The following is a 12,300-nucleotide window of genomic DNA, read 5'->3' as shown; positions in this document are numbered from 1 at the left end:
AAGAAAATCTCTGCACAGCATGTATCTAATAAAGAACTTGTATCCTTCATCAATATGTTACATATAACATATATTAATATAGAATATTGACACATTCTATACTTCAATATAGAATATATATTATCATCTCAAAACTTACCTGTAAGAAAATATATAACCCAACTAAATAATTGGACAAAAGATTTGAACACTCTTCAACACAGAGATATGGACAGCAAATAAGCACATGAAATGATGCTCAATACCATTAGTTACTAGGGAGATACAAATAAAAACCATAACAAGCCACCACTACACACCTATTAGAAGACTAAAATTTAAGTTTTTAAATATTTATTTATTTATTTTAGAGAGAGAGAGAGTGCACAGACATGTGAGCAGGGGAGGGGCAGGGCGAGAGGGAGAATCCTTGAACAGACTCCCCTCTGAGCGTGGAGTCCTATGCAGAACTCGATCCCAGGATTCTGATACCAAGATGTGAGTGAAAACCAAGAGTTGGCCACTTAACCGACTGAACCACCCAGGTGCCCCAAGACTAAAATTTAAAAAGACTGACCATGCCAAGTGTTGGCGGGGATTTGGAGGAACCAGGACTATCCAATATGACTGGTAAAATGAACCCTGGTGGTTTTTTAAAAAGTTAAATATACACCTACCAAATGATTCAGCCATTCCAATACTGAGTATTGACTCAAATAAAATATATGTCCATAAAAACGCTGCACACAAATGCTCATAGCAGCATTATTTGCAATAGCCAAAAACTATAAAACAACCCAAATGTCCATCAAGAGATGAATGGATAAGCAAATTGTGTTGAATCAACACAAGGGAATACTACTTAGCAACAAAAAGAAATCAAACACTAATACGAACAATAATACGATGAATCTCTGAGAAAGAAGCCAGACCAAAAATCCCCCATATACTGCATGAATCCATTTATATTAAACTTTAGAATATGCAAACTAATCTACAGTGACAAGAAAATAGACCAAAGTGGTTGGGAATAGGAAGAAGAGGGATGACAAAAGAGATGGAGCAAATTTTTGAGGGTGATAGATATAATGATCTTGACCATAATGACATCTTCAGGATAATATCAAAACTTACCAAATCATGCACTTTAAATATGTGCAGTTTACTGTACGTTAATTATATCTCAATAAAGCTGTTAAAAACATATTTTTTCTTATATTTTCTGAAAACCCTTTCTAGCATTGTAACACATATTTTCTATCACTCTTACCACGAATGCAGTTTCATTATAAACTATTTTTATTATGCAATGAAATCAAAGGTCACCTATGTTCTGCATAAAAGAATGTGTACAACTAAAATGTGTCCTCTTCTGCTGAATGTTAATTTATATACTTTATATATAAACTTCATATAGAAGATGAAAGAATGACAAGAAACGTGTTTGAAAAAACTCTAGGAATACAGAAATGTACCTCTTCAGCTCTACTTACTACTTTCAGAAGCAGCCACCTGAAATCCTTTTCGGACTTATACAGGGATTTATGTCATAGACTTTAAGCTTTCAAACAGCTGACATTTTCAACACCTTATTTTAGAGTCTCACACATAGTAATGTCTCTGAAATAAATCTCCCATGTTACATCTGTTAGCAAATGAAAGTCATGATGACAAAACCTCACCTTAATCTGTTATCCACTGAGTTCCTCTAAGTACTAGTTACTTTGATTTTTGCTCCAAGTCTCTTATACCTTATACTGTAGCACTATATCAATCATGATGGGAAAACTTAAGTAGAACTCTTAAGTACCTGGTAATTTTAGATGAGCATACTCACCTAAATATCTCAGCTAAAAACAAGGAAGTGACTATCTTATTATTATTATTTTTTTTTAGAGAAGGGGGGAGAGAGAGAGAGAGGGAGAGAGAGAGAGACAGAGAAATAGAGTGGGGGAGGGGGAGAGGGAGACAGAATCCAAAGCAGGCTGTGCACAGAGCCTGATGCAGGTCTCGATCTCACACCTTGAGAACATAACCTGAGCCAAAATCAGGAGTCGGATGCTTAACTGACTGAGCCACCCAGGTGCCCCCCCCCCACTTCACTTTCTTTCTTGTCTTTCTTTTCTCCGTTTCTTCCTTCCCTCTCTTTTTTTGTCTTAAAGAGACAAGGTGACATGCCATAGTTTCCTCTGGGAAAATGATACACTGTAATATAAGGAAATCAAAAATATGTGACTATAACCATGTCAATGAAAGGCAGAGATGGAAGAAATTAGAAAATGACCTATAAATCTGGATTTGTAAGTATTAGACTCTAAAGAGTACCATTCAGATTTACAGTTCTTTCAGTTGAACTCTTAACCTTAGACACTTTAAAACTCTTTTAAAGGTATAAGCACTCAGAAAATTAAGGAACCTATAAACTCACATCAACGTGTCAAAAATAAAAACATGCTGAGAGAAGCTGAGCAATTTGAAATCCTTTCATTTCATTAAGACTCTCACACACTATTTTTGAACAGTAGCCAACCTAAGATGGAATCCCCACAGTTTCTGTGGTGGTGAGTTTTTTTCATTTCCTTACATCAAAAAGATTTGTGTATGTGTCTCTATATGTCTGTGTGTCTGTGTACTACAGGGACAAAAAAAAATATTGGCAGGTAAGTCCTTCTGAACATACAGGATGGCAATTTGTTTAAATCTCTCACTTGTCTACTATGATAAAGAAGAAACATGGTTGAAGACTATGATACTGGTATCAATCACACTAGGTTCAACAATCGGTTTTGGACTACTGGCCTATTGTAGATGTGCTTTCTCTTTAAGATACAGTTGGCTAAAAAACTAAATTTTAAATATTTTCACATGAAAAAAGTCTCCGAGCTAAAAGGGGATGAAAAGCGACTGGCGGTACAAATTTTCTGTTCGGACAATTAATGCACAGCCACACAGACGAGGTGGAAAGAAAGAACAGGGCACTGCTCATGTTTCCTAGAGTAATGCATGTTTCATTAACACTAAATTCGTGAGTTTCGTCAAGAGTATACCTTGATTTGATAGATCAGTATATCTGCAGTCATTCTTTTACATAGTTGATCACATGACAAAACGCTCTTGTATATTTTTACAAAATAAGGATGTAAGTTAGAAAATTGGTCAGAAAATATAGCTAATATATGGGAATGGGAAAAACTGGGAAATATAAAAGACATAAAAAATCCACATAAGTGGCCTTCTTCAACATTTAATACAATTTAATCATAAGAAATGAGGGTTTAGGTAGGGAATTTTTTACTTTAGATTGCTTTAATCTAAACTAAAGGCCAAAAACTCTAAGCATATTAAGTCAGCTAGTCTTTTTAAAAAAATAACAGTTTTATTGAGATATAATTCACATATCATAAAATGGACTCGATTAACACGTACGATTAAATATTCATAGTATATTCATAGATCTGTACAAGCATCATAACAATCAAGTTCAGGACATATTCATGAACCACCCTGAAAAATCCTATACACATTAGCAGTCACTTCCCAGTCCTACCCCTACCCACCAATTTAGTCTTCAGAATATAAAGTTTTTGCTTCTTTTGTTAAATTTACTCCCAAGCATTTAATTCTTTTTATAAATTGCCATAAAGATACTATTATAAATGAAACCATTACCTTAATCTTCACATTGTTCATTGTTAGTGTATAAATACAATTTTTTTTTTTTACAAGTAAGCTCTATATCCAACGTGAGCTTAAACTCATGACTCCCAAGATCAAGTCACATACTCCCACTAAATGAGCCAGCAGGCATTCCACAATTTATTTTTTATATGTTGATCTTATACCCTGCCATCTTGCTGAACTGATGTTAATTCTAATAGTTTTTTAGTGGATTTCTTATGATTTTTCTCTATATAAGATAATGGCATCTGCAAATAGAAATAGTCTTAATTCTTTTTTTGAATTGGGATGCCTTTTATTTATCTTTCTTGTCCAGATGTCCTAGCTAGAATCTTTAATGCAGTGTTGAATAGCAGTGGCAAGAAGGGACATGTTCCTGATATCAGGGGAAAAGCATTCAGTCTTTCACCATTAAATGTGATGTTAATTGTGGGTTTTTCGCAGATAGTTTGGGTAGTCACTCTTACTTTTTTGAGTGTTTTTATCATGAAAGAATATTAGATTTTGTCAAATGTTTTTTCAACATCTACTGAGATGACCACCAGTTTTGGCCTTTATTCTACTGATATGATTATTGCATCAACTGATTTTCCCATGTTAAGCTAACTGTATTCTGGGATAAATTCCCTCTGGTCATAGTGTATAATCCTTTTTAGATGTTGCTGAATATGGTCTGCCAGTACTTTACCGAGTTAGTTATATCTATATTCATAAGATATTGGTCTATAGTTTTGTGATATCTTTGTCTCATTTTGATATCAAGGTAAACCTGGCCTCAGCAAACGATTTAAGAAGTATTCCTCCTAAAATATGGAAGAACTTGTGAAGAAATAGTATTAACTCTTCTTTAAATGTTTAGAATTCAGCAGTGAGGCTATCTGAGCTTGGGCTTTTTTTGATGGAAGTTTATTACTAATTGTATCTCTTTATTTATTATTGGTCTATTTATTATTGGTCTATTTTCTATGTCTACTTGAGTCAAGTTCAGTAGTTTGTGCCTTTCTAATAAGACTTCTGTCCAGTTCATTTAAGTTATCAAATTTGTTGGCATACATTTATTACCTTCCCCTTTAATCCTTTTTATTTCTATAAGGTCAGTAGTAATAACCTTCCTTTCATTTGATTTTGGTAATTTCAATCTTCTATTTTGATCAGTTTAGCTAAAGATTTCTTAATTTTGGTATCTTTTCGGGGTGTCTGGGCAGCTCAGTGGGCTAAGCATCTGTCTGAGGCTCAGGTCATGATCCTGGGGTCCTAGGATTAAGCCCCACATTGGGCACCCTGCTCAGTGGGGAGTCTGCTTCTTCCTCTGCTCCCCCCACCCCCACTCGTGTTCTCTCTCTTGGTCTCTCTCAAGTAAATAAATAAATAATACCTTAAAAAATTTTTTTTTGCTATCTTTTCAAAGAACCAAGTTATAGTTTGTGTTGTTTTTTGATTAATTCATCAAAATTTAATTCTGATATCTTTAATTTTGTTAATTCTGATATCATTTCAAAGAACCAATTTATAGTTTGTATTGTTTTTTGAGTGTCTTCTTTTAAAGATTTATTCATTTGAGAGAGAGAGAGAGAGAGACACACACAAAAAGTGAGAATGAGTGGGGGGAGGGGCAGAGGAAAAGGGAAAAGCGGACTCTCCATTGACAGGGAGCCTGATATAGGGCTTGATCCTAGGACCCTGGAATCAAACCTGAACCCAAGGTAGATGCTTAACCACGTGAGCCACCCAGGCAACCCTCTTTCTTCTTTTATAATAAAGGTGTTTCAGCTATAAATTTCCCTCTAAGAACAGCTTTAGCTGCAGCCCATATGTTTTGGTATGTTGTATTTTTGCTTTCATTCATCTCACAGTGTTTTCTAATTTCCTTTATGAATTTGTCTTTAATTCACTGGTTATGTATGAGTGTATTAATTTCTATGTATTTGTGATTTTCTTAAATTTCTGTCATTGATGTCAAATTTTATTCCTTTGTGGTTAAATGACATACTTTGTATGATTTCAATCCTTTTAAATTAATTGAAGCTTGTTTCATGGCCAAGAATAAACTCTCTCCTGAAGAATGTTACATGTACTATTGAGAAGATCATATATTCTCCTATTGTTAAGTGGAGTATTCTGTACATGTCTACCAGGTCTGATTGTTTATAAGTATTTTATTTCCTTGTTGGTTTTCTTCCTACTTTTTCTATCAATTGTTGAAAGCTGGATATTTAAGCCTCCAACTATTACTACTGAATTGTCTTTTTTTTTCTCTTCAATTTGGTACGTTTTTGGTCCATGTATTTTGGGGTTCTGTTATTACATGCAACTACATGTTATAATTGTTATCTCTTTCTGATGAACTGAAATTATCATCATAAAGTCTCCCCCTTTGGCCCTAGAAATATAAATTAAGAAAAGATGACATAGAATATAACAGAAGAAAATTTACATTAGGGGTAAATAAGAAATTTGTTCACAAAAGATTGAGGAAACAGTTCTTCCACCATGATCTAGAACTCTTGAGGTCTTTAACTAACGAAGGTGTTTTTGTAACCAAAAATTCCTCCTCTGGTCTAAAATTCAAAGTATTTTAACTGCCTTTCTTCTCGTCTTAGAACCTGTGGAAATTTTATTTGATTCTTCACAACCTACATCTAATCCTATTCTTGGAATACATACAACTTACTATCAGGTTGGTATGCTAGTTTTAAATTTTAAAAACTTAACATATTCACTATCACAATATGTGATCTAGATCAAATCTTTAATGATGGCCATAATGGTGAGTATCATTACAATCACCACTCCCAAGAATGAAGCATCATTTCCTCCCTTTTCTGATGCTTGTTGGATCTAGGAGAAAGACCCTATCTTTGAGAGATGACTGACCTTAATCCCAGGCTATGATCAAGTAGTACCAGGTTTAAAGACTTCATGTTTTGTTCACTTTACCAGATTATATACAAAGCTTCCAATTTATTTCCAGAGGTTCATACTTTCCATCTATGGTGATTAACGAGTTAATTTCCATCAACACTAAGGAAGAAACTATTTTAAATAGTGAATTCCGCAAGGGTACTTAAAACATGACTCATGATTTAAAAAATTATGCAAACATCTTGTAGGATATTTCTCTAAATGACTTTAATAACCCTGTCTTCTGTTGCTTGGTTTCAAGGCTCTTTTCAAAAAAGAGACACTGGAGGCTTTCCTCAAATGTCTGGAAATCTGGCTATCTGTTCGCATTTAAGAGTAGGTTACTGGAAGCTCTGTAAGCATTAGCAGGGCTTTTTAAATAGTGGACTTAATCAAAGGGTGATCTGATAGTGAGACAGTTTTTCATGGTAGGCGTAGAAAATATTTATAGGTCCTTTCTCTGTGGTCATTCAGCATCTACAGAGTTATGTTCTAATTTTGTATCAGAAAATATGTGTTTGGTTGATGGGTATTCTGGAAACAGGGTAAAAGAAGGAAGCTGCAGTAGGCAGACTTTCATTTAGTGCCCAGCTCAGGGTTCTCAGAGATAAACAGAACAATGAGTCTGTTAAATTTCAACAATCAGTATGTACATTTCCACATAATCACTTTAATGATAAGCCAATATACCTATCTTTTGCTGTGCCGGGTATTCCTGAATCTAGAACCCTCCCAGTTCAATTTCTACAGAAAATAAGTTTCCATTCTATTCTGGGGAATGTAGGTGGGGGAGCTGACCAGGACGGAAGATTGGACCTGCAATTATTTTTTCAATACTTTTTCCAATATCCAAACAAAATCTTTTTTCTATTGAAGCAGATTATATGTTGTGAAATTAAAATGCAACTTGAGAGAATCTTCCCAAAATACTATTCTAATTTCATAAAGGTAAATCTAGATGACTTAGTAAGGTTCAATATTTCAGTCCCAAGTTGTAACGACCACTTTGTAGTAAGAAGCTAGTATTCTGCAAGACTGGGAGGGGAACAGCTCATAAGGAGGAAGAGAGCCATGATGAAAATAAGAAGCAGGAAGAAGGAAAGAAGGACAAAGTAGGGGGAGAGAAGCATCAGACTTTGGTATCAGTAATGAATATTCCACTGTGATCTCTGAAATAGAAAATCAATGCCATGAATACAACAATTTGAAAAATATTTGAAAATAGGTATAAATTATATTTTACATTCTTTCATAACTTTAGCAAAAATAAGCACAATTAGATTAACTGCCCAATAATCATGCTGTGGAATGTGTTTTATTTTTTTCACAAAGTCTTATTTTTGTAATCAAAAAATTTTTTTACAAATCTACTCCAGTTTTTTCTTAGGATATGTCAGAAGAAGAGTACTGACTATGAATCACAGGTTTCTGGCTTTGTTTGTTTGTTTGTTTGTTTAAGATTCCTCATGTAAGTGATACCATGCAGTATTTGTCTTTGGTTTATTTCTTTTACTATAAGGCTCTCGAGGTTCATCCATGTTGTTGCAAATCAAAGGTTTCTAATGAACAATTCAGAATTCCATCCAGTAAGTTAGCCATTATAAATAGAGCAACAATAAACGAATATACGAAATAAACCACGTTGATCCTGGGTCTGTAAAGAACCGCGCTGTGAAATCAGAGCTATTTTTAATAATTTTCCATTAATAACACTGATTATATACTTTTCAACACCAGTTTACTGAGTGGAGACAGAAAAGAACACTAAACAGAGACAAATATACTCTAAAAAAACGATCAAACTCCATTATAATATAGCTTCCCCCAAGATATAAATTTTCAGTACTAGAAACTGATTTTATCAAATACTGATGAAATAAGAGGACCAATGTCTGGAATTTAGAATGAGTCTTGTTAGATAATGAGTGACCATTATTATTTAATGTCAGAATATATATTTTACTTACATGTCTTTTCCTAGAAGGACTTTCACTTTCCAGTAGTTATCCTTTTAAAAAATTATTCAAGTAGATAATTATTCTTGTTATATACTTACTTATTCTATAACTTTAAAAAGAACACTTTATGTAGCTGAGAGGAAAAAACATACTACTTACATTTTTCCTTATTGCCATTAGTGTTATGCAAGAAGTCTCCATCAGAACGTGTTGTAGGAAAGTCGTCTTCATCATCTTCTACCACTAAATAAAATATATTTAAGGATATTAGGATGAATGGAAATAGGAACTAATCAGTTTATTTTTATGTTTGAATGAGTCAATATATATTCTGGATTCTGTGAGTACAAGACCTTATTTACCTTTGTATTTTCAGTGGTTGTCAAGGTATGCCCAATAAACATGCTGTGGAATGTCTTTAAATACAACACATTATTATAAAAACTGTACCCACTCTCATTTGTGTAAGGGATAGTACGGAGGTATGAATTATTTTGTCCTTTGGTCTTCCCATCCCTTCCTACCTAGCTTGGGCGATTTCATAATCCTACCAGAGGCCTCCAAGGACTGAAGAGGACTGTAAAAAAGTAACTTAAATGCAGAAGATGCCTTAACCTGCCTCTGGGAGTTCTTAAATTTACTATTTCTGGATATGTAGGGAAAACTCAATGACTTACAGGTGTGATATCAGTTTTCATTCATCCTAATGTGTCTGTGCCTGGACATCCTTTTTAACGTACCTAATTCCAGAAAAAACAGAATCCCCCATGTTTTCCTTCTGCATACCTTTTTTTCTATGTACTATCCCTTATTCTATTGCCTAACATACTTTAATCTTCTGTATTATGTATTTCACTCTTAATGCAAATTTATAAAGCTTAGCCCCCAACCTTATTCTCTGCTTTCTATCACTTTTGAATGGCTTTTTTTCTTCTCTTTCCTTTCCCTTTTCCCTTTCCTTTCCTTTCCTTTCTTTTCTTCCTTCCTTCCTTTCTTTCGAGGTACACCGTTTCTACGTAAGAAGTCTTCATTCTAAATTAATGTCTTACTTCTTGCCTGTATCTCTACATCAAGAGTAATTTCGCTCTACAACAAACATGTCATCTAGTTTAGTTCATTCTCTCTCTCTAATAGATGCAGAGCCCATTCTTGTTCATTAATCTTCCCCTAAATGGTAGCAATCATCACGGAAAATACTTTTGTTCTGTGTTGCCATTTTCTAGTTACTAGGCTATTTCATTTTTTCCTCACTTAAAAATTTTGCTACTCATCTATAACAACTTTTTCAAATCATAAGCTGCTATTATCTACTAATACCTACTATTCATTTCTATGAAAGAATAGACCATTCATATGGTTAATTCTAATAAATTCATTAACACAGCATACTGCTCTGTTTTTTTTTTTTTTTAAAGATTTATTTATTTATTTATTAGACAGAGAGAGACAGCCAGGGAGAGAGGGAACACAAGCAGGGGGAGTGGGAGAGGAAGAAGCAGGCTCCCAGCCGAGGAGCCCGATGTGGGACTGGATCCCGGAACGCCAGGATCACGCCCTGAGCCGAAGGCAGACGCTCTAACGACTGCGCTACCCAGGCGCCCCACTGCTCTGTTTTTAAATCAGTATTTATCATCAGACAAGATCCTGACCTTGACTCAATACTACTCGGATGAACTGTTACTAAATACTACTGAAAGGTTTGTGCCTCACTTATCCCATTAGTATCTACTTTGGGTTTCGTATCTCTAACCATCCAATATAGTACCACCAAACAGGGATTTTCAACTTTGTTTTTCTAACCCAACACTTAATATATAAAATTGATGAAAACAAGAGCTGTTCTTGCCGGAAGAGTGGACTTCCCCTTTCCTTCCCAACCAAGCATTCCTTGTGCATCCTTGAGGCACCCTTAAGGGATATCTGACACGGTTTGAAACTACTGTCCAAATAGAAATCCCCCACCCCAATCATTTCTGCTTTCCTTATCCTTGCAATAATCCAAATGAACCACATTAAAAATAGCAGCTATTATTTACTTAAGTTTCGCTGTTAGGCACAGTGCTAATGTATATAATTCTCACTTAATTCTCACAGTCATATGTGCTGGATATAATATCTACTTTACAGTTGAGAAAAGAGATGTGGAAAAATGTTTAGTAATCTACTTCAAGTCATCAAACTAACAATGAAAAAAGAACAAGATTAATAGAAACTTTCCTTTAATGTAATACATGTCTTCCTTTAAAATTAGACAGTTTATTTAGGTTAGAGATAATTTCTCCTACTTCTGCAAACCCAATATATCTAAGATTTTAAGGGTTAATTAAATTCTACTGAAGCATATATGGGAATTGGGGGGGGGGGAGGGCTGAAAGTGCCTAACAGTTCTGATAAAATATTTTATATAAAAACCCTGAACACCTAAAATAAAATGAGAATTTGCTATTATTATTTCAATGACACACTTAATAAAGAACAGTGATTCTTAAAATTCTTTAAGCCATAAAAAAAAAGACTTCAAACCAAAAACGTTCTACCCAGGAAAGTTATCATTCAGAACTGAAAGTGAGATACAGTTTTCCACACAAGCAAAAGCTAAAGGAGTTCATCACCACTAAATCGGCCTTAACAGGAAATGTTAAAGGGACTTCTGTGGACTGAGAAGAAAGTGCTCTCATTATCAACAAAAAAACATATGAAAGAGTAAATCTCACTGCAAAGGTAAATATAGAATAAAGGTAGTAGATTAATCACTTACAAAATTAGCATGAAAGCTAAACGGACAAAAATAGATGAATTCACTACCTATAATCCACTGCTGTCACAGACTTAGTATTGATAATTTAATGAAAGATCCTTAGACTCAGTTCAGCAACTCGGATTTACAAAGTAGGAAACTATAGTCCACGTCCTTATTTCACCTTTACCCAATATGTATTCTTACAAACATCAGTACTTCTTAAGATAGCATTTATAGGGAAATCAGTTGTTATGGGTTGAACTGTGTCCCTGCACCATTCATATGTTGAAGTTCTAACCTTCCATACATCTGAATGTGACTCTATCTGGATACAGGGTCTTTACAGAGGTAATCAAGTTAAAATGAGGTCATTAAGGTGGGTCCTAATCCAATAAAACCAGTGGACCAGTGTCCTTGTAAAAGAAGGAAACTTAAACACAAGCACTTACAGAAGGAAGATAATATGAAGACAAAGGGAGAAGACTGCCGAGGAGAGAGACCTAAATGAGATCATTACCTCATGGCCCTCAGAAGAAACCAACCTTGGAACAAGTCATCTCAGACTTCTAGCCTCCAGAACTGTGAGGAAATAAACTTCTGTAGCTTAAGCCACCCAGACTGTAGTACTTTGTGATAGCAGCCCTAGCAGACTAATACGTTAGTCTACCATTGATGCTATTCATTCAAACATGAATAGTTTAAAATTATTTTTCAAAACTTCTATACAACCTGCTTATCACTGCATCCCAATTTCTACTCCTTTCACTATCACGTCTGTCCTTGACATGTTATATACTATTGGCATGATCATTCAAAAATAAATCAATTCCATAGTATATATCCTGTTTTTTTTTAAAGGGTTATCTACAAGTAAATGGAAGATGATGTGTAGTGTTTAATTTGATTAAAAAGGAATACACACATTTTTCTTAGTGAAGGAGAAAGAGAAGTTCAACTGCCTTTATTTTTAGAGAAATGTTAAAGAGCCTAAAACTTCAAGTGTATCAAATATAAAGAACTTCAAGGATACTTCATTTAGACAAA

General features: G+C 34.4%; 1 protein-coding gene across 3 annotated transcripts in view; it reads right to left on the bottom strand.

Moving 5' to 3' along the window:
* CERT1 (ceramide transporter 1) overlaps positions 1–12,300 on the bottom strand; it is a 98,583-nt gene that overhangs the window by 33,735 nt on the left and 52,548 nt on the right. For all 3 annotated transcript variants that reach the window (XM_087862064.1, XM_045809737.2, XM_045809736.2), the window contains one exon: positions 8,676–8,759. In XM_087862064.1, the coding sequence (XP_087718190.1) occupies positions 8,676–8,759 (84 nt within the window). The remainder of the gene's footprint in view (positions 1–8,675; positions 8,760–12,300) is intronic.

The sequence above is a fragment of the Ursus americanus genome, chromosome 5 (assembly GCF_024610735.1).
Source record: "Ursus americanus isolate L20-20 chromosome 5, mUrsAme1.1.p, whole genome shotgun sequence".
Lineage (NCBI taxonomy): Eukaryota > Metazoa > Chordata > Mammalia > Carnivora > Ursidae > Ursus > Ursus americanus.
Note: the sequence above shows the minus strand (reverse complement) of the source record. Positions and strands in the feature narration are given on the sequence as shown.